Source organism: Bombyx mandarina, chromosome 08 (assembly GCF_030267445.1).
Source record: "Bombyx mandarina strain Sakado chromosome 08, ASM3026744v2".
Lineage (NCBI taxonomy): Eukaryota > Metazoa > Arthropoda > Insecta > Lepidoptera > Bombycidae > Bombyx > Bombyx mandarina.
This window is the reverse complement of record NC_143215.1, coordinates 13,499,946-13,523,706: the sequence shown is the minus strand read 5'-3', so window position 1 is coordinate 13,523,706 and position 23,761 is coordinate 13,499,946. Positions and strand designations below refer to the sequence as shown.

General features: G+C 35.9%; 1 protein-coding gene across 2 annotated transcripts in view; it reads left to right on the top strand.

Moving 5' to 3' along the window:
• Nucleotides 1–263: 263 nt before the first annotated feature.
• Zdhhc8 (zinc finger DHHC-type containing 8) overlaps nucleotides 264–23,761 on the top strand; it is a 30,355-nt gene continuing 6,857 nt past the window's right edge. For both annotated transcript variants that reach the window (XM_089729252.1, XM_028174324.2), the window contains exons 1-8: nucleotides 264–442; nucleotides 10,616–10,734; nucleotides 12,738–12,895; nucleotides 13,502–13,671; nucleotides 15,508–15,702; nucleotides 17,182–17,368; nucleotides 19,694–19,893; nucleotides 20,372–20,524. In XM_089729252.1, the coding sequence (XP_089585378.1) occupies nucleotides 351–442; nucleotides 10,616–10,734; nucleotides 12,738–12,895; nucleotides 13,502–13,671; nucleotides 15,508–15,702; nucleotides 17,182–17,368; nucleotides 19,694–19,893; nucleotides 20,372–20,524 (1,274 nt within the window). In that variant the 5' untranslated portion in view covers nucleotides 264–350. The remainder of the gene's footprint in view (nucleotides 443–10,615; nucleotides 10,735–12,737; nucleotides 12,896–13,501; nucleotides 13,672–15,507; nucleotides 15,703–17,181; nucleotides 17,369–19,693; nucleotides 19,894–20,371; nucleotides 20,525–23,761) is intronic.

The window sequence follows — 23,761 nt, the reverse complement described above, 5'->3', positions numbered from 1 at the left end:
AACAGGACGACGAAAGGTTCAAAAGAGAATGCCAAAAGCAAAACCGTAGAAATGATCCTTAAAGGAGATATGAATGATTTATTTGTTTTCACTAAGTCTTAGGATGAAGCAAAAGATTAAAATGTGATAGACTTTAATAAAATGTTCGCTAGTTGCAATTAAAATATAGAACTTCTACTACTTAATTAATCGTATATTTTGACGCTGCTTCAAAAATAGTTGCATATTTAAAAGTAAGATGGCAATACTATACATTTCTTCATTCTGTCAAATTATTAGGTGCGGCCATGTTGATCTGTAGCAAATAAAATAGAGTTATTTTGCTTTTAGGGAATTAAATTTGACACAATATGCCCAAATGCGACCTCAAGACGAGATATATTCCTGCGACGTTCGCCTGGACATTATTGTTGGGAACCACATCCCTGTTTTTTTATTTTCCGTGAGTACACAATGTCTTCAATTTGATACAAATTTTGTATTTTTGATTTCAGAACTTTCACGTAAAATAGACAATTTTTCTGTATTAATATATTACATCAACGTCTTGACCCTTTACCTAAAATGATTCAATTAATGTTAAATTCTTATTTACTATTTATATTCTAGTACAAAGTTTAAATTTCTTAGAAGCCATGTTCACAGTAATTTAAGCTTTAATATTTACATTTGCATAATTCGACATATTAAAACACGATTACAGTTGAACCATACGTATCAACAGTTTATAGGAAATTCACTAACCTCCAGCAAACTGCCTAAATTTGTGTAAACAAAAGACAACTCAAATACACAGGCTCTGAGTCAATGCATTAGTGACACTATCTATTGTTGTGTAAATTATATATTAAAACTTAGAAAATGGTATAATTTGTGGGCAATTCGTATTACAGCAACATTGATATTAAAACTAAATCTTACACAATTGGAAAGGATCTAATTTAAAAAAGAATGACACTTAAATTTGAATACTGAAATTATAGTTCTGCTCAACAAAAATCAATAATAATCATAAACATAACTAAAAAAATAATAATAAAAACATCTGAAAAAATGAAATATATAAATGAAAAATAAAATAAATAATCAATCATAATATCCTGAACAATAGAAAAAATAATCAATATTTTTCTTCTTTTAAAGGATAAATATTTGTGTGTCTGACTGTGTAATTGAATCAGTATTTTATTTAATATATAGTAATAATGACAGAAGAAGAATAAAAGTAAATGTGTATAGTAAATATCCTATATAAAATGTAAAATTCTACTTATTAATTAAGCATTCAAAGAATTGAACAAAACAATGTGTTGACTTTAAAATTAGGAGGCGTTTGTTGATTACATTTATTTGCTAAACTTAAACACCTTTCTCTTAATGTTTGAGCAAATATTAAGTCATATTTTTTTCTTGGCTCAATAGAAAGTGTAGTCCCATTCCTTTTTTTTTAAACCTTAATGTCACATTGATGGTATGCAAATTTTTTTACATTCTAAATTGAAGATGGTAAGGTACTTTTTAACTATGATAAACTAAGATATTTAATTGGATTAAATCTACCATACAAATTATTACATTACATTTAGAAACATTTATCTCTCATTTTAATTTTCATTTCACTTGAAATCCCACTCTTATACCGTGGAAAAACCTCTCAACATAATAATATATCAATAAAAAACTGTATTGCTAACTGAATTATGCAATAACACAGTACACTAACATGTGTTACTGATTGAATTCTAAAATGAAGAACATTATTAAAGTTTTATCAAATTCAATGAATTAATTGACATAATCATTTCTAAACATGTTAACGACAGTGATAGTATTTAATGATTCACACTAGAATTTTTGTTTCTTTTGTATGCATGTGGGAGATATTTGAATAGCACTTTCCAGAACCTCTTAGAGTGCTCTTCTGAGCTCCTGACAGCTTTGAAACTACTAAAATAGAAATACCCAAAATAAATCAGCCTAATTTTTATTAAAATCATTTACGTTGTATCATAACAGGTGTTATAAGACTTTATTAGTTACGAGAGTCCCAGATTTCCATGAAAGGCAGTATAAAGATCACTTAATTTTATCTGTCTCGTTTGTTACCAGTGTAATTATGTATTGAAATTAAGTATAATGACTTCACTCATTTCAGCACCATCAAGGTATCATTATAGGTAGTGTGTAAATTCTTTCACTAATAGATATCTCATATATATAGGGACATTCACTTCCAATTCACCGAGTTTCCAAGTTACCAAATAAAAAGTTTGTAGAAAATAAGAGCAAAATTGTAATATACCAGCAAGTGTCCTTGATTTTATATAGCTCAACGGTATGATGGTTTTACTTATTTGCTTTTAAATACAGATTATTATAATTGAGTCTACTTTCACAGTAAAATTGTGACGTGTGATTATAAGCTGTAAAGCACATCAATTTCATCAAGATCAGTTCAGTACTCTTTGTGTGACGTTTGAACAAATAAACTTGCCAAGAAATTATTCGTAGTTTTTGGCACATCTTTTTTTGATATCGTATGTTTTCTTTGTAATCCTTAAATATATCTCAATTCAGTACAATCATATAGTAAAGCTTTTTTAAGATATTTTTAGTAATATAGGTTGACTAAAGATGGTTTATGATATTACCCATGTTAGATTTCTAATTTAGAAAGAAATATAGAAATAAGATGTTCTATAAACTATGACTTATTTCATATATCAGTTGGTACATGAAAGCCCAAGTAGTGAAAATATTAGTATTGATTAAATCAAATTTACCTGGCACTGCCCTGATCATGTTATTTAACAAATATTTATCTATTATAAATGTGTGTTAAATAATTATTTATATATTATTTACTAATATATAAATCTACAGTGTTTTTTTTGGATGTTCCGCTATAACTACTGAACCATGCATCCGATTGACTTGAAAACTGATATTCATGTAGAAAATCCATGTACTTAATGGATAGGCAAATATTTATATGAGTGTTGGACTCCCTACACCAGTTGCGGGGGCGTTAATAATGAGAATCTTTGTGGGGGTGAGAAATAATAATGTTAATTTTAAATGCCCAGCGAAGCAGGCGAGTACAGCTAGTATTTAATATATTTAATATTGACCAAATCTACATGTGAATTTTATGCAACATTTCATCCAAATGTATTCAGTCATTTTATGTGACTAGGTGACAAACATCCAAACGTACTAACTTTCGTAACATTTATAAAATTAGTATTGATAATAATTAACATAGTTCTTTAGTAGTTCGTCTATCTCCCATAAGTCGTAAATTTAATAGTGTGAGCGACATGCTGTCTAGTGATTGAATAATTTATGAACAACATGATAAGGAATTAAATTCTACATCAACAAAGATATCAAAATTAAACTTTGCTATATTTCAATCTTACACAACCAACAAGTCGAATATGAATAAAAAAGTAAAATATTTTTTTTAAAGTATTTAGATATGTTACAGTGGTATTATAAAATTTTGTTAAAAATCCGTAAATAATGAAGAAATGTAGTTTTCTATAAGTCAAAAAAAAAAGGATACATGCCTGCTTATCAATTTTCGAATAACATATACAGTTATATTTAAAGATGCGTATAAAGCAAGCAACGAGCGCCATTAATAATCTTTTATTTTATTTTTTATTGTTTAGATGGGTGAACGAGCTCACAGCCCACCTGGTGTTAAGTGGTTACTGGAGCCCATAGACATCCACAACGTAAATGCGCCACCCACCTTGAGATATAAATTCTAAGGTCTCAATCTATATTATTCGTACGAGTATTACACACACAAATGTCTTTTTTGCCATAGATGGGCAGTCTCCTTATGTTAAATGTCCGCGGGAGGTCATCGACACAAAAACGTGAATGCCGTCGGGTACTAAGCCAATTTACTCTTAGTTTATAGATAACATACCACCAAATTGTAACTGTGCTCTCCACAATTAAGCAATGAAAAAAGATTACATAAAGGTATTATGTATATCCAGCGAAGACATAAAAAAAGATAAGATACGTCGCTTAGGGTTAGATGGTTAGATTGACTAATTATAGGGCGCGTTATTAGGAAGAGGAAGGGAGAAAGGAAGGTTATTAGACGAAGTGGTAGACCTAAGAAAAAACGGATGGATTGCATGAAAAACGATATGTGTAAGAGGGGAGTGAGCGAAGAAATGATATATGATAGAGGAGTATGGAAGGAGAAAACATGTTGCGCCGACCCCAGATGACTGGGAGAAGGGCAAGAGAATAATGATGATGATATGAGGGTGTGTTATAAGCCCGCACGGGTATGTATCAGCACTCTGCCCATTTGTTAAGTGAAGCAGTAATTCGTTTCGGTTTGAAGAGTGGGGCAGCCGTTGTGCTATGAAACTGAAACTCAACATCTCAAAATGAATGACGGAATTTCCGTTGATGTCAACGGGCTCCGATAACCCTTTAACATAACCGTGAGCTCGTTCACTTATCTAAACAATCAAAATAACGAGATCCTAATGGCAATAATGGTATATTCTGATAATACAGCGTCTTTATGCATAACAATACCGCCGCGTACCTTGTGATATGATGTCGAAGTTTGTATTGTATTATTGTACAAGTATAACAGCTACGCACGCATATAAGATGGATCTGTTGCAAAATTTGTACAGGTGATACAAATTTTAATACAATATTATAAATATTAGGACCTCTTGGGAGTCCGCACGGGTAGGTACCACCACCCCGCCTATTTCCGTGAAGCAGTAATGCGTTTCGGTTTGAAGGGTGGGGTAGCCGTTGTAACTATACTGAAAACTTAGAAGGTGGGTTAGGTTAGGTTAGGTTAGGTATTTACGTTGTAGATGTCTATGAGCTCCAGTAACCACTTAACACCAGGTGCGCTGTGAGCTCGTTCACCCACCTAAGCAATAAAAAAAATCGTTCATAGCAGTAAAATTCCTTGCCTCCATATGTATCTAAATTGTGAACGAATATCGCCACTGGGTCATGATATCGAGGTTTTCATTGAATATAACTCATGACTGCTTCAGGGCAGAAATAAGCAGGGCAGTGGTAACTATTCACACTAGTTTACTTTCCTACCACCAACGTTTCAAGATGAGTGGTGGCTATCTCATTGTAATGTTTATGAGATCTCGTAACCACTTGATATCAGGTCGTTGGCTTAATGGACTTTTATGGGAAAAAACGATTATATTTCATCTAGCCACAATGACTGGAGATGTAAATAAAACTAATCAAACTGAACTAATATTTATAAATGAGCCCCATATTTAAAGTACGTTCATATTATTTTACATCACTTGACACCAGTTGCGCTGTGGTCTCGTTTACCCTTCTCCGTAATAATGCAGGAAAAATCACAGGGCGTAACTTGTTTGTTTATAAGTACAGTGTTGGATAGGAGCCGCGAATACACAATCGGTCGTTCTTTTTGAAATTCTCATTCGATCTGGTAAATATAACTCTGTTTGTTGGTGGCGAGTGCCTTGGAGAACATGGGCGAGGTTCAAGCCATAAATGCTAATATTGTGAAGACGCTCGATGGGGCCTAACGTTGTCCCCTTCTATTGAAGCCACCATCATATAGATTCCCCAAGAAACTCCCAATGGATGCACACGCTTTTTGAATGGTCAGGTCATCAAGGTCATCGTCAATGAATGCTGCTTCACTACATACCATGTCCATTAATGCACGCTCTTTACGCTTTTCGTCTTGCATTTTAATGATATGCTATCAATTTATGCCACTAATTGCAGCGCGGATGATGGAATGGCTGATTTTCGGCTCACTGACACTTAAAATATTCTTCCGCTCATGCTGAGAAACATGATGAAGACATTTTTTGCTTAAAATGGAAAATTCTAGGTATGGTAGTGGGGTCTAATGAACTTCGTCCATTTAGACGTCAAGAAAATCATTTGCGTGTTCAGTGTTAGGAAATAGATATTTGTCGCGATGCCTGTCCGAGATACTCGTTAGAAATGTCGGACCCCATTGGAATCCTTGGAGATTTGAATACGCAGTAATGTGGAGGGAAAATCTAAATTACATCTAAAACTTGGGGATACAATAACGAGAATTTGGGGTCGTTAAATTTAAATGAAATGATTAAATTAGTATCTTTTAAATATCCAATGTGATGAATGGTAATCATACATATGTTCCAAACTAGATTAGATAAGCTTCAAGTTTGTGGTGTGAATCATAATGTATTAATAATAGCGTTGGAACTTTAAGATTCGAAAACCTTGTTTGACTAATAGTTATTTAAATTGTTATAAGTTACATCGTTGTTTTTGATCGTAAGCATACGGTTTTTTATGTGGCACTGCTACGTCTAGATTTGGCCCGTCTTTGATGCCAATTACAAAAAAAAACCCGTTTTTTGACCGCTCTTCATTGTCGGGGCGGTTTGTTCTGTCCTCGCCGATTGGATAAATCGTGGCCGTCGAAATTGGTTCTGTAATTTTTGGCTTTACTGAATCGTGACAAAGACCCTTTTTATTACCACCAAAGGCACTGTTCTCTGATATTATTGGCAAATTAAAATAAACAAAATAATTAACTGTGAAGTTTCACCACAAGACAGCCACCTTGAATTCTTCTTACAAGCTACCTCTGTTAATGTCCGCGCATTACAGAATACTAACTGCACGTTCTTAACAAAATCTACAAAGGGATTGAGCTGAATTTACTAAACAAGCGAACGGCGGCGACGTGTGGGTGAATGTTTATTATTTCATTCCGTTTACGAGTCTTGCTTCTGTTTAATTTAAAAACGTAGACAATTTGAATAGATTATTTTTGCTTCATTGCACTCCACGTTTGATGTCTGCAAAGTTAACGGGATAATAAGCAGAAGGGTACTTGACTATTTTTATTCAAAAGTCGGGTAGGTATGTAAGTTTCATCTTTATAGGACAGTTTCTGGAAACTAATTAAGAGCGGAAAATTAATGTTGTCTTGCACAGACGAATAAGCAGTGATGGATTTAGGCTTCATGCCGCCTTAGGCCCTGTTTATCGCGCCGCCCTTAATTTTAGAATAAGTTTTGGCAATTTTGATCCCATATTTTTATTTAAAATTTTAAACAACTTTGTAATAATTACTTTTTTAAATTTAAGTAAACTCATTTTCGAAAGGAGACTGTCTTTATTCATCTTTGAAATTTTGGCATTTTAAACATTTTGCCGCCCTGGCCTCACGCGTCTAGGCGTAAATCCATCACTGAGAATAAGTCGATGAAATTTCCTTTGTATTTTAAATGATGCAGTATTTGCTAATCTCGTGAATAATTCTCATGACTGTCGATGTTACATTAGGATTCTCGGACTACGTATCATCTTCGCAACTACCGCACCGAACATCTCTAATAGCCAGTACCCCGAAAACTTTTTATATTTGCAGCATGTGCTTTTGGTAATATCAACCTATGATATTATTCCAAGGTTAATAACGTTGGACCTACTTTATGCCATGAAATAAGATGCTTGATAATATACGTAATAGTATTATAAACTAAATTTGATCATAGACTTGTTTATGATTCAATGACGAAGGAATTCAATAGTACAATGGTCGCAACAAAGACCGTTAAGAGTCCAGTACACGAAATATCTAAAAAAAATATACAGAAATCTGAAACCTAAGTGGAAACTCTCATTTGCTCTCAACAAACCAATATCGCATATAAACCAAGATCATGTAAGCCTCAATATTATATTTGTTTCCCTATTTTTCTGGTTTTGGGACGAAATAAATTTCACGCTAAGTTTCGATTACTGCGAATACCAGTCTTCTCCTTAGCGTTTCTGTGCATATATAAAAAAATGTATAAAAACTGTCATGTTTCCAACTACTTATAGTTGAATGTCAATAACTATCAACATATTTAAAGTTTAACTATTGTATATGTTGTGAGGATAGAACGTAATCATTGAAATCATCACTAGGCTCATTAAAATGTATTCCTTTCTCTTTAACTTTCACTTTAAGAATACACTGCTACATAAAAAAAAAAACTCGTTATAATTATCGAAATGTGTTACAGATAAAAGCGATGTTTGTTAAATGATGATTACTTCTTATATAACTGAAGATAAAAAGGTCGCTTTCTGATGATGCTATTGCGTACTTTTGTATGCAATGTATAATAAATAAATAAATAAATAATAATAAATATTTACTAACAATCACGCCACGTTAACTGGTCCCGTGATAAGTTCGTAAAGAACTTGTGTTACAGGTACCAGATAACGGAAATAAATTTAAGATTTTTATTATACACATACATATATTTAATATACATCCATAACCCTGGAAAATACATTTTATATTTATCATACAAATATCTTCCCTTGGCGGGACTCGAACCCGCGACCCCCTTGTGTAGTGACCATGTCACTTACCACTACACCAGACGGCCGTTGTATAGAAAGGTATAAGTTTTAAGTAACAAAGCCACAATAAGCAAGCAGTCTATATTGAGGGTATCATCATCATCTTATTATGTTTATTAGACGATGACCGAGCTTTGCTCGGTATATATATTTTTTTAATAAATTGTATTTTTTAGAAATTATATTTAAATACGAATTACATATTGATAAAATGATGAAATATTCCAAGATCATTTAGGCATTTTTAAGTGGCTTCGGGTGGCTTAACAACCCCATCTGCTGAAATAGCTTTAGTGTTATTGTGTCTTTAAAGCAGTCGGGTAGATGTCGGAAACAGTCATAAAGTTGATTATTGAAAACACGAACAAAAAAACATATTCTGAAAATAAATCGTGGCTAGATCGATTTATCGCCCCCGAAAACCCTTGTATACTAAATTTTATAAAAATCGTTGGAGCCGTTTCCGAGATTCAGATTATATATTATAAGAATTGCTCTTTTATAGGTATAAGATAATAGCTCTTAAACGGCCAATAGTATTGTGGCAAACAGTGTGTCTTCCGATGTTTCTTGACATTACACGTAGCGTATGACAAATTCTCGATAAACCCGAAATAGCGTATTTTACAAAAAATTGCGTAGGTCGGATTCCGATTCAAATTGTTCACTTTGTTGTAAAATTCTTCATTCATAGTGCTGAATAGGAATAAAAAAAAATCGTACAGTTTGCTTATGTGGGTGTATGGGAAAGGGGTACTGAACTTTATGATAATCCAAAAAGTAATAAAGACAGTGTGGTTTTTAGTACTAAATGACTTTGATTTTCGTTAGAAACATAAAACAATTTGTCTGTAAGAAATCGAAGCACTGAATCTTAACTCTTCAGTAATAAGCCTAAATTGTATAGATTGTAAAGTGCCTTTTACATTTACAGCGAATAAATCTATAATAGGATATAGTATATTCCAAAATGTAAGGCTCTTTGTGCGCCCAGCGGCCTTGTTCATAGTAAACCAATGACGCCCGGTCATAGCTATTTAATTCCCACGCTAAGATGTCATAGTTATTAAGTTACGCTGTTTTAAGAGCAGTTTCGAGGTCCGCATTTTCCTCCGCATTGTCATTATTAAGGTATTGCCTAGAGGTTCTATTGATTTCATTTTATTGATCGCGTCCTTAAATAAAAGCAAAGGCTGCTAAATGAAGTCAGATCGTAAAAGAGGGTTTTATTAACCCATTTTCTGTGCAGTTTTGTAATACTTTTAAAGTTATTCATGATGCCTGTTGTGGCTTTTGTTTTCATGGTCGAAGTTTTCATTTTAATTGGCAACTTATCTCATCTTTAAACTATATCGTTGGTGTAATATTTAATAGATTCTGAGAGTTTTATGTGTTGTGCTTAAAAGTCGTATTCGTAATTTTATTCTGTATGTAAAGAATATGTAATAGGAGCCGGAAGCTGCTACTAAGAGTTTGGCAAAAATCTACATATATTCGTTTAGTATTTTCTAATGACTCCACAAATCGTTTTCATGAAATATGGCTTATTCTCATTCTCATTTTATTTCAGTCTAACTTGATAATGAAAATAATGTGTTAACTTACATGTTAAGTGGTTATTGGACAGTGAGTGGCTAATGGATATCACACTAATATCGCGTTTAGAGATGGGGTGGAAGGTCCAACCATATTGTTTACCACACTGGATGATTGTTTTGCAACATAATCAACAGAATTCTGTTACGTAACGGAGAAGGCATACAATATACCACGAGCAGACTCACGTCCTTACGGATCCATCAGATCCAATAATCCTTGCATTATACACAAAGGTTATAGACAAAGAGTTCGATGTGCAACCTAACCTAAACATCAGCCCGCTGAGTTTCTTGAGAAACCGGCCCGATTCCGATCAAGTAGTAGATTCATTCGCGAAGCAGTTACTCTTGAGTTGTTAGGTCTCTTTTGGTAGCTGTTAGCAAATCCCACCCCGCCTGGCTAAGCCTTGTTCGCTCACCTGTCCTGGTGAAACTGGAAAGGCTTTCGGGCCACCAGTGATCCCTCAAACATAAAAAAAGAGCAAACTCGACTCCCGAGAGCTTTTTTGACAAATATGTGATCGCTAATACAAATAAAAATGAAAGATCATCTTTCATAAGTTAACTAGTCGTTTTATTTACAGCTGCCAATTCTACCTCCAGACGCATTCATGGGTTCCCGCATGCCAAGGTGTCATAACGTTTTTTGTTTTGGCCAATTTCACGCTGGCCACTTTCATGGACCCGGGGGTTATACCAAAAGGTAAGCTTCAGAAGACTTTATCTGCGTCAGTTTTAATATTTTTACACCTTTTCCTTGCAGTCTCTATCGCGTTTGAGACAAGTACATCCAGATGGTCATTCCTAAATATATTTTACCGAATTCCGACAGTGGTTAGGGTACCAATCACTTGACTTGATAAACTGTTAATGAATTTCCGTATAGCTTTACCGAAAATTGCATTAGCGAATCGTTTCAATACGCAAATACCACTAGTAAGTCTGCCTATCTAAATATTTATCTGATAAAACATGATGCATTTTGAATTCGATAAAAAAAGTAAAATATTTGTACGATGTAATTACAGTATAATATAATAATTTGAAGAGTTTTCACTTGTAATTTAAGATTACGGAAGACATTTTATGAAATAAATGGAATTTCAAGGGAAGCCAGACTTAATGTTTATCCTCAATCAAGGAGAGGAGAGTCTTTAACGTTAGGCAGTGCTTCAACTGTCTCAATATCGATGTGTCGCTTAGCAGTTGATCTCGGACTCACGGGCTCTTATCTGATTTCACTACCTCTTAAAAATGTTGTCATCAAACCATGGATTTCGTAGTTATTGAAAGACCAGCCGCGAAACGCAATTACGATACCTTGTCCTATCTGAATTAGACCTGTTGAAGTCCAAACAAGTTCAACAAAGGCATATTTTAAAGCACATCCGCTAGTTTTTTTTTTGTTGCCCTTGTAGGCAGACGAGCATACGGCCCACCTGATGGTGAGTGGTTACCGTCGCCCATGGACCTCAGCAATGCCAGGGGCAGAATCAGGCCACTGCCTACCGAAAAGTTAAGTTTCAGTTGTAAAATTAAACTCAGAAAAGTTAGTAATTAAATACGATGAATTTTCGCCTTCGTTAGACTTACAGTTTTCATGAGGTAATCTAAATTCACCCATACAGCCTATTTCGTTTCTCAGCAAGAATCTTTAATCACGAATAATTGTCGGGTCTGGTTTCATTTTCGTATACCGACGTAATTCCGTAAAATAGGTTGCCTGCCGTCTGTAAGCGGCGGTTCCTTTGAATTCTTAGGAAAGCCGTCAATTACCGGAAAAAAAACAGTAATTAGATACATTTTCTTTGATGGCTTGATTAATAATTGGCGTGTCTGGTAGAAATGCAGGTGAGCTTTGTACTGTTTGCAAATGTTTGGTAACATGATATTTGTTCGAAATTTTGAATTGCTACATCATAACCGAAGTTTGAATACATTTCATTAGAATTCTCATTGAGCGTGGTGTTACCAGCCACGATATCAAGTGGCTTGACCACTTTAAGGACTTTAAAATAACTTAACATATTATTTCGATTTGATAGAAATCGAATGCGTCTCGCCGTGTTTTGGTTTTTTCATTGCTAAAATGGGTGGAGCTCACAGCCTGGCTGGTGCTAAGTAGTCACCGGAGTTCATAGACATCAACCAGATCAATACTGTCACCCGTCGCGAGAAATGAGTTCTAAGTCTCAGTTTTTACAATAAACCTCCCTCGCCCTTCAGAAGCATTACTGCTTCACGGCAGAAATAGGCAGGATGATGGTGCCTAACCTGCGGTCTCACAGGACGCCCTACCACCAGTGTTTATTTCTTGAAGCCATTAAATCAATTGCCACTAGACCAAATGCCGCGGCCGAAGTTCAGTGATGCTCAAAACAAAAATTCGGTGGTGGTAGGACCTATTGTGAGTCCGCGCGGGTTGGGCCTATTTCTGCCGTGAAGCAGTAATGCGTTTTGGTTTGAAGGGTAGGGCAGCCGTTGTAACTATAGTTGAGACTAGTTGAGACCTTAGAACTTATATCTCAAGCTGGGTGACGCATTTACGTTGTAGATGTCTATGAGTTCCAGTAACCACTTAACACCACATGGGCTGTGAGCACGTCCACCCAATTAAGCAATAAAAAAAAATCTAGTTCCGGCCCTAATGTCGAGAAATAGTCTAGTGTGGTGACGGTGATGATAGGTGATGATACGCGTTTCCAGCTCCACCTGACGAGGACCGAGAGGACGACTACAGAGCCCCTCTGTACCGTAGCGTCGAGATAAACGGTATAACGGTGCGAATGAAGTGGTGCGTCACTTGCAAGTTCTACAGGCCGCCTCGTTGCTCGCACTGCTCCGTGTGCAATCACTGTATAGAGGTCAGTTTTGTATGTCGTCGGACACATGCCTGTTTAATTACCGCCCGTTCTAAAAAGCGTTACAGAGTCCAAGAGGCAGAACAAATTCAACGGGCTTCGTAAAGTAACGCTTGTACGTTTTTGTGGTGTTGTTTGTTTATTAGGTACTAGCTGACCCGGTAGACTTCGTAGTGCCTCAATCGATAAATAAAAGATCTAAACTTTTGTATAATATAAACTTAAAACAAACAAAAGGAATCCGTCCGATGGGGGACACATCAAGGGGAAAACAAAATTGTTAATTTAGTTTAATTGAGAGCATTTTCATATTTATCTACCTTTTAAACCTTCTCTAGACTTCCACAAATAATTCAAGACCAAAATTAGCCAAATCGGTCCAGCCGTTCTCGAGTTTTAGCGAGACTAACGAACAGGAATTGATTTATATATATATAGATATTAGGTATTACAATGTCCGATGTGAGGACGGAAGTGATGACTTGGAAATTACTTGGTACCCCGCAGTCGATGAAGGGCAGTGACGTCATATCGACTCCGATTCTGAACGCCCTAGTTGCGCGAACCACCCGCTCAATAAATGATTGTTTTTTTTTGTTTTGTCCGCAGACATTCGATCACCACTGCCCGTGGGTGAATAACTGTATAGGTCGTCGTAATTATAGATTTTTTTTCTTCTTCCTCATATCTCTGTCGATACACATGCTGAGCATATTTGGTCTCAGTTTGTATTTCATTATGAAGCACAAGAACTTAACGCAGGTCGAGCCTATTGTGTCGTATCCTTTTTGTAATGTTTTTATCTGATGTATTTTGAATTTTATCGTGTATTAGGTTTAGCATGATCTTTCCATGGCGCGGCGATGGCCCAGACGAATCGCAATGTCGTATCTAATCGACAGTGGACGATCGAGATAGATTCTGGTAATGTAGAAATCACATCGCTGTATGTACGCATCAAACAGCGCTAAAACAGTCTATTACCAGAGCGTCTGTAGAACGGCGGGATGGATGTAATATGCTCTACGTCAACCCTGTCCCGCCGTCCCAATAGCTCCGACTGGGCTCCGAGGTAGGGCGCCGGCTGTGAACGGCAGGGGTTTTTAGTGAGGTTCAACTCCCACATACCCCAACTACCGCGCGGGTGGGGATTCGGCGATTTTCTCCTGTGGAAAAAAATTTACCACAGCGTGGAACGATACAAATCTTACCAAACGAAAAGCGATCTAAAGCGATGCCCCATAAAGTGCAGTTTTCGTTAGAGCATAGTGAATTTATACTCCGCCTCCCCGGTTTCTCAATGATGAAGGCGAGTGATGATCACTCGACGTCATTTGGTCGTATCTGCCGAATCTGTAGGGTCGAGAGTAGTGCAGATCTGATCATTTCACCGTGCGTAATGCGTATTTTTTTATTGCTTAGATGGGTGGACGAGCTCACAGCCCACCTGGTGTTAAGTGGTTCCTGAAGCCCATAGACATCTACAACGTAAATGTGCCACCCACCTTGTGATATAAGTTCTATGGTCTCAGTATAGTTACAACGGCTGCCCCGCCCTTCAAACCGAAACATATTACTGCTCACGGCAGAAATAGTTAAGGTGGTGGTACCTACCCGTGCGGACTCACAAGAGGCCCTACCACCAGTAAATAAATACTAGTGATAAATAGTAATGAATACGAAAATATATTTTGTGATTTCGATACCACTGTAGTTAGAACATATGTGATATTTGGTAAATATTTTTGTGATTATGATTCTAAGAACAGTCAATAAACTTTCTATGGTATTTATTCGGAATACCAGTTCGTACCAGTAATGAGAGCGGTATAAAAAATGGGTTGAATGAATTCGAACACTCCTCCACAGCAGATCGATAAGGTCGAATATAATTTGATTAAAAATCCTTAATTATATTTATTCGTCTCAAATTACTTTTTTTATTATATCGACCTTTATCCTATAATTATCCAGAATTTAAATTAAAAGTTATTATTATGAATGCACAGTAATTTATAATTTTTATTGCCCTTGTAGGCAGACGAGCACACGGCCCACCTGATGGTCAGTGGTTACGGTCGCCCATGGACTTCAGCAATGCCAGGGGCAGAGCCAAGCCGCTGCCTACCGTTTAATACTCTCCACAAGCCTCGTTTGAAGAACGACATGTCGTAGCGCTCGGGAAACACCGTGGAGGGGAGCTCATTGCATAACCGGATGGTACGTGGCAAAAAAGACCTCTGGAAACGCACTGTAGATGACCGCAGTGGCTCCAGGTAGTATGGACGAACTCTACTCCGGTGACGGGCGGTGCGATGGTAAAAACGAGATGACGGCATCATCTCGAACAATTCCTCAGAGCACTCCTCATGGAACATACGATACAAAATACAGAGGGAACCGAAATCCCTCCGCAGACCCAGAGGTTCCAAACGATCCGTGAGAATGGGATATTAGATATAGTATATTAGAATCAAATGTAATACTTTCTTCACGTTCAAGAAGTTACAAACGTGAATTTCCTCTACATAATTGTTCGGTACACCTGCAGCTTCCAAATAGATACGTTTGAAGTTAAATTTCAATTTTCGTACATACCTTAACTCGAAACCCAGAATGGTGATAATGGGTGTAATAGCTTTATTAGCCATACCGATATTTGGTCTGACGGGATTCCACATGGTGCTCGTGTCCCGTGGTCGGACCACCAACGAACAGGTCACCGGAAAGTTCACCGGCGGCTACAATCCATTCTCGAAGGGATGCTGGAATAATTGCTGTTACACGCAGTTCGGACCTCAGTATCCGAGGTATTTATCCAATTATTGTTTATTATCGATAAATAAATGGGACGTTCGCAAGTTATTGCATAATTTTTTTTAATTGTTTATATGTGTAGACGAGCTCACAGCCTGATGTTAAATGGTTACTGGAGCCCATAGGCATCTACAACGTAAATGCCGCCACCCACCTTGAGATTTTTCTAATGAAATACGTACTTAACAAATGTTTACGATTGACTTCCACGGTGAAGGAATAATATCATGTAATAAAAATCAAACCCGCAAAATTATAATTTGCGTAATTACTGGTGGTAGGACCTCTTGTGAGTCCGCAACGGGTAGGTACCACCGCCCCGCTTATTTCTGCCGTGAAGCAGTAATGCGTTTCGGTTTGAAGGGTGGGGCAGCCGTTGTGACTATACTGAGACCTTCGAACTTATGCGGACTCACCAGAGGTCCTACCACCAGATAATAGCATGATAATAGTTTTTGTAATTATTCGAAGAATTAGAGATACTAACTTGTCATTAATACTAATTATAAGTCTTTAGTAATGGTAGATGCCGATATACAAATTGAAAAAAATGCGTTAAGAGTACATTATGAATATACATATATAAATTAATTATTGTTGTGTGCTTTTGTTTCAATAATTGTTTGATAATTTTGTATTTTTGTCTTATTTCACGATTTTTATGCAGCTCGTTGTAATGAATCTAGTTTTCTCTGTCTAGTAAGATGGATAGAGTGCCCTTATTGTTAGATTCGTTGTGCCTTTACATCTTTGAATTATGAGTTTTTGGACCCACGAAGCTTAAACACGCTTTCACCCCTCGTTTTGAGGCTGTCAGCTATGCATGTGTATATCGGATCCCCCGAATACGCTCTCGGGGCTTTTAGGCTCTTCAAGCACCAGTTACCGTCCACGTGGAACTCGTCGATTACGACGAAGAGTTCGACGAGCGAACTAACCCATAGACACAGCACACTGAGTTTCTCGCCGGATCTTTTCAGTTGGTCGCGATCCGGTTGTAGATTCTGCGAAGCATTGCTCTGGCTAGGGCCAATGTTAACAACACTCAAAGATTGAGCCCCGTGAGCTCATCTACCAGCCATGGCCTAGCTGGAATAGCCCCTTAGGTTACCAGAGAATTAGGAACGTAAGAAAATGTACATATGTCTGTGTGTGTAAAAGCCGATGCCACTAAAGAACTTTGTAGCAAGTAGCAGACGGAATTCGTGATTGTCCGTAGATACGATTCCGTACTAATATGTAGCTTGACAAAACCTCTGTATGATTTATGACCTAAATCTTAAAGAGGCTACAATAAGTTTTACGGGAGACACCTAAATGATATTTTGAATATTGAAACATAAGAACTGGTGAAGCAATAGCTTTAAATGTTATTTCTCATTACAGAGCAACTCAGTTTGTGCTATAATTTTACTGGGCTAAACTTTCTTTTATTGTCCATAAAATAATACATTATATACATATGTCCGCAGTCTGGTCCGACCGTCAAAATATATATACAAGAGCGGCAAGAAACGTCGGGAAGCGTTACCGCCGGGCGCTCACTCGGCCTCCGCAATATCGACGATAGCGACCGACACGCAACACCAGGTAAAAACGTACACGGCCGACAATGGAAACGCTCACCGGCCGCAGGGACCACACGCGCATTACAACAAGGTGAGAGCCAGACGCTTCGTACCGCTTAAAGATAGGGCTGTGCCTTATCGATCAATTACGTATGTCGATGTTTCGTTGAGAGAAAAATCGGCGATATCATCGTGTCTTTTACGGTAAAGTAGTGAAAATTCAATTTAAGGCCGTTTTATTCAAGTATGGAAACATCTTAATATTTGCAATTTTAAGAATAGTTTAGTATCGATAACGCACATTCCTTATTTAAAGAAAAAAACTCTTAACCAAAACTTTGTTATCGTAACCATTCTTAGTGTAATTGATTAAAAAAAAAACCTTGGTTTTGAGTTTGCTAATGTCTAAAATACGCGCTCGATACATTTAGCTAGGTTCCGTTATCCGATAGCCACTTGGCTAGTTTATTAAGCTGTTAGGAAAAGGAATGTTTTTCCTTACTTAAGGAAATTTTAATTACTTTTGTGGTCATATATGTGTATATATATATTTAAGTGTCCCACTGTTTTTTTTTCTTACCTGAAGTCAGTAAAATTGTTATATTACTCTTAATAAAAGCGAGCAATTTTAATAAACACAATATAAAATAATAATATGTAATATACAGCACATCACATAAATGAAGGATGTTTTAAAAATATTGAGTATTTAGTACACTGACAGCGTTGTATAAATTAGGCTAGAACTATTTCTCGTGTAGACTTGATCACATTGCTACTTGATTAAGGCTAAAATGATTAAAGTCAAGTTAAAATAATTAGCTTTCCTATATTTAAATACATAGATGATTAAATGATAAATATATTCTCCAATAATTTAATCACACGCTTTTATGTAGTAATAAAATGGCTAGTTTCCACAAACAGAACGTAGTAAATATTTCATTTAGTTATCACGCTTTTAGAGCAAATACATACCTTCAATTCACTAACATAAATTATAATTTAGATTGGCACAATGCACTGTGTACACGATTCTAATGTGAATTGAAGACATGGTATGTCTGGCTCTCTACTGAATTTTTTTACTGTTTTAATTAACTTGTAAATAAATACTCGTAGGTATGTAAATAATTATGAATAAATAGCTTTATTACTTTTAGTTTTGGTTTAACGATTTACTTTGATTGCTGAATTATATGTCAGAATAGTCTTTTGATGACGATTAAATATATTATTAAATTAAAATTAATCATAAAAAAAGGTATAAAATGGAAATATATAATTTTCTGGCGAAATACTTTAAAACTAAAACTCACTTTTTCAAAATATTTCAACTACCACTGAATTCAATAAGTACATTTTTCTTTTCTGGCAATACAAAACATGATTAAAAAATATTGATTAATGAATATTAATCACATTAGTGAAAGTAGATTTAAATATTAGTTTTGATTCTTCTAAATCGAACATAGTTACAATAAATATTCTACCGTCTAAAAATAAATAACAATAGTATTTTCTTAAGTTTTTGCGTTTCGTGGACATGATTAAAATCTATTTGTGATATCGTATTTGCTACACTCATATTACAACCAACTACGCTTAATAGACTTTGAAAGTTGTTGTGAAGTATTTGGAAAATTGTTTTAATCGAAAATCAATATTTACCCATGTATGTGGAGTCGACTGACTCAATAGTACTCTTGGTGTATCCTAGGACACATGTGACATTTTTGAAAAAGCGAGGATAACCACTTTACTCTCTTCAAAAACTTAATTATCAACTCAGAGCCCAGCTTTAAATATAAGGAACCGCGCAGTTTACTGCATGCTTTTCTGATATCGAACATATTTATAAAGAAATGATAATTATGATCTAAAAAAAAAACTTCAATAAAAATCAACATTGACGAACTCAAGTCCTGAATTTACATACATATTTTTTTTTTTTTTTTTACCTATTAATATGACTTCTAAAAAGACTTGGATGAACTCTATGAAAGACGATACGGGAGAAGAGTTTGGGTGCAGAGATGACGTACGATAGACTCCACACATAGGCATATTAGGCCAGGAAGAGAAACATGACTGCGCTTCAGATAAATAAAAATGATGTTCCTCACATCCTATCTATGGCTCGGGCGTGTAGTGCGTATGTAGCATGATCGGGCTGTAAAATGGGTGTACGCGAGTGTACCGGAGGGACGCCTCCCCGTAGGGAGTCCCAAGTACCGCTGGTCTGACGCTTAGGAAGGAAATTTACATGAGCTCCAAGTGTCGGACTGGCAAGGTGTTGCGCAGCCATGAATGGCGGCGTTTATTGTCGAAGGCCAAGACCCAGTTCGGGGTCATAGCGCCAGCGCACTAGTAGTAGTAGTATCAGTTGTGATTAGCACATGTCCGCGGTGTGCAGCTATCCCCCGGCGGCGAGGAGCACGAGGGTGAGATGGACGGGCCCCGCGCGTCCCAGAGCGCGGACTGCGAGCCCACGCCGCCTCCGATACAGCGACGGGGCTCCGCGGCCAATCTGTTCCCGCCGGCTGAACCGCATCACCATCTGCCGCCGCGTCCATTACATTATCCGCGTTTAAGTCCACTATCGAGGAACACAAGGTGAGCTCGTTCTCATTTATTCACACGAAGAAATGTCATGATTAAAAAAATACTTTAGAAATATTACTCAATTTTTAATCACCTTGTTGAGTTTATGAGTTTTTTATTTATACAAAAATTGAATATTAAATTGCTTACTAACAAAAAAGGAAATGAAAGAGAATTTAAATGGTAAAAACAGTATGTGCATTTTCGAATAAACACAAACAAAAAAAAAATATTTCCTATACAGTAATAAAGCGCTTCCCGTGTTCGAATTTGAATTTTATTTGCGGTTATATTAAAGCACTTTTTTAAGAATGTCTAATTCAAGAGTTATAAACCTATCTCAAAGACTTTAACCTACTTATGTCTGAAGTAAGAAAGTCGACAAGATATCAGTTGAGTAGTTTATTACCTATATGGATTTAAAGTCTATGAACCTTTGCCCTACATTTTGTGTTCGTGTTTAACAATCTCCAACAATGCACTCTTCTAGCCACGGCACGACCACGTCAGGGTACCGGGTCGTGATGGAGCCGCTTCGGTACGATTCAGGGTCGAACGGAGGAGCTCGACCCTCGCCCACGATGCAGCAGAGGATCAAAGCTCTAGGCGTGCCCACGCCCTTAGCGGTCAGCCCTGTGAGGAGGTATGTTATTCCACAATCACGGCAACAAGAGTAGGGATGTGCGACCAAGATCATTAATATTATCGACATTATTTTTTTTATAGAAAATCTTGCTTACACGATTTTTATGTTGTCTAAAACGCGAAATGTAATTCAAATAATGATCGTGATCGCTCTCAGGCATTACATTCGATTAATATATCGATTAATATATCGAAACCAAACCTTGATAAATAATCCTTATCGTTATGAAGAAACAAAAACAGTTGATATGTTAAACTTTATTTACTTATGCTTTAAAATGTTACTAGATCAAAAAATTTATATATATTCAAAAGATTAAAGGGTAATTGGAGATGTAACAATAACCGAAAAGAAGAGAATTGTTCCCATTACAAATATAGGTATTTATGTTGTTTCCCATTGTCACAGCCTTTTCCGATCATTTAATAAACAAATATACTTTACGTCTTTGCACAGTTGCATATTGAAATATAAAAAGTTATCGACCTTTTTAATATAGAGTAAACTTATTTTGACACATATTTTGACATTACAAGAAGTCGGTCAATATCGCATCTGTACAAAAATGTTTGAACGTAAATTTGAAATTCCTTCTATCCACCGGGAATGCATCGCTTCTGTTTTTTTTTCCTTTTCGTTCAATGAGTGTTTATTTGCATGTAAAATGTTTTGCAACACTATATTATAAATGTATAGATGTTTTTGTTTTCTATATTTTGGGAACACTAATTCTATAAAGATAGTTTAACTTGTGTGTGATTGGTGTAATAGCTTTTAATAAAGTTCGCTTACATTCAAGTCCTCAGTTTATTACTGATTTATAGTGTGAGGAAAATTATGTTAAACATAAAACAAAGGTAGTTGGTGAACGTGGTAGGCGAGGTCGTTGACCGCTGACACCACGTGTTGGCTCATTTTTATTTGTTTTACATTGCGGGTATCGCCGAATCCGGTTAAAACATTTGATTCTTTAACGGATTTTTTATTAATGTTTTCATATAAGGATCATCAGTACTGTCTGTCCTCTTTCTTTACGCTTTCCATGAAAATATCACTTATTTTTCCTTTCTTTTTTTTTCGACGAATTGACTTGACATGTAAGCGAACTTTTAGATTAGGGTGCTGGGTTACCACCATGAAAATAATATAAAGTCATAAAAAATACATTTTATAACAATTAAAATGAACTTTTTACATTTAATGGGAAACAATAATGACGACAGTTTATAAAATATCTGTGTCCACACGACTGTCGAATTAATAATGATTAACTAAATTAAAATATCAAAATCAATTGATATAAAGAAAAAACTAATATAGGGAATGTAAAATAATTAATTGGATGTAAAATAATTGGTTTACCGCTTACAACGCGGCAGGTGGACGTAACGCATAGAACTCACGTGAGGACGGTAATGCATAAGTCTGTTTTTATTTATTTATTTCTTATTATTTTGGTCTCCTGTGTGTGTAAATATGCTTTATTTGAATTGAGTGGATTTATATTGATTATAATTATACAACACAATTTTATAGGAAGAATGAAATAAAGGTGCTAGGAATATCAGGTGATACGAACACGGAATAAAAGCAGCAATGTAAATTGCATTGTATGTGTCTTCGGCATAAAATAGCATCACGCCTTCTCTCCCCATGGGTGCCGCAAAAGCCGACTTAGTTATTGTTACGCGCTGAGGTTTGGGATAATAATAATAATAATAATCCGAAACTATGGAAGGAGAACCGTCTCATATGGGAGAAGCTTGAAAAGTCTCCCACTTTCAGCACTAAATAACAGTTCAAAAATCCTCCAGAATGGCGCTGGCATAGGCACAGGGTATAATAAGAATTGAGCAGTTGTTAACTGATTAAAGTATGCTGAGTTAGGAATTTAATATATTTATGAAGCATGTTGCGGATAATAACATGTACTTTTAGGTTAGGAATATTGTGTTCTCTTTTTATAATAAATAAAGATATATTTAATGACTAGAGTAGTTAGTGACAATGTAATATACAAGATCTCACATGTTTACGTAGTCCAAACTAATTTCGTCAATATAACCTAAAATTATTGGTGTGGTAAAACGTGGGGACATCGATTTCATTTTCTTATCAGGTTTAAATAAAATAATTTGTGATTTTGTAGTGCTTACTGTTATAAAAGTTCTTTCGTCCTTTTTTATTTCTCTATCTTATTCTAATAACTTTCAGCGCATTTTTTTAAATTTACCCGGTTGCTACTGTAGCGCCACCCTTATTTAGCAGATTTAACGGACACTTTTTCACACACAGAGAACTTCTTACCGCTACCCTCCATAACCGAAACCCAAATAAAAACTCAATTTAATTATTATTATTATGAAGGTAGACATCAATATCACAATTCACTTCTTTCGGTTCGCTTCAGGTGGTCCGTTCGCTGTCTCGCATCGAATAGAACAGATTACTAACCGCCTTCATGTCGTCTCTGTAACGGTTTTTTTAATCGACACGACATGTCTAAAATTTTCTAGAACATTTCCGATAGTATTGGTGGTAGGACCTCTTGAGTCCGCACGCATAGGTACCACCGCCCTGCCTGTTTCTGCCGTGTAGCAGTAATGCGTTTCGGCTTGAATGGTGGGGGAGCCATTGTAACTATACTGAGATCTCATATCCCAAGGTGGGTGGCGCATTTACGTTGTAGATGTCTATGGGCTCCAGTAACCATTTAACACCAGGTGGGCGGTGAGCTCGTACATACATCTAAGCAATAAAAAAAAAGTACTAGTTGTTACTGTAACCGTTTTGGCTATTTGGCGTCAGATGGCGTTATTGTTACGTGTCATTCCCACGGGAAAACCACAAGGGCAGTTGTCCTTGACCCTAGTTCGCGGGTAATTACTCTGTAATTAGTTTTCGTGCGGGTATTGTGTGAGGATGGGGGTTATTAGTCCGTCCATATTGGATATTATTTCCCTGAATCAATATAAATCCACTTGTTACTTCATGATGGATGCACCAAATGCTAATAAATTTTGTAATGTTGTTTTTTTTCTACAGATTTAATAGATATTATTTTTTAATTACACGTTTGATTTTATAAGCATTTATTATTTTATTTGCTGAATGTTTAATTTAACTTACTGAGTAGCCTAAAATATGTTTTATTTTTTTAAATGTAATACAGAATTTTGGTTTTATTCCATAGAGATTATTATTTTAAAATATTTTAATTATATATGTATTTAT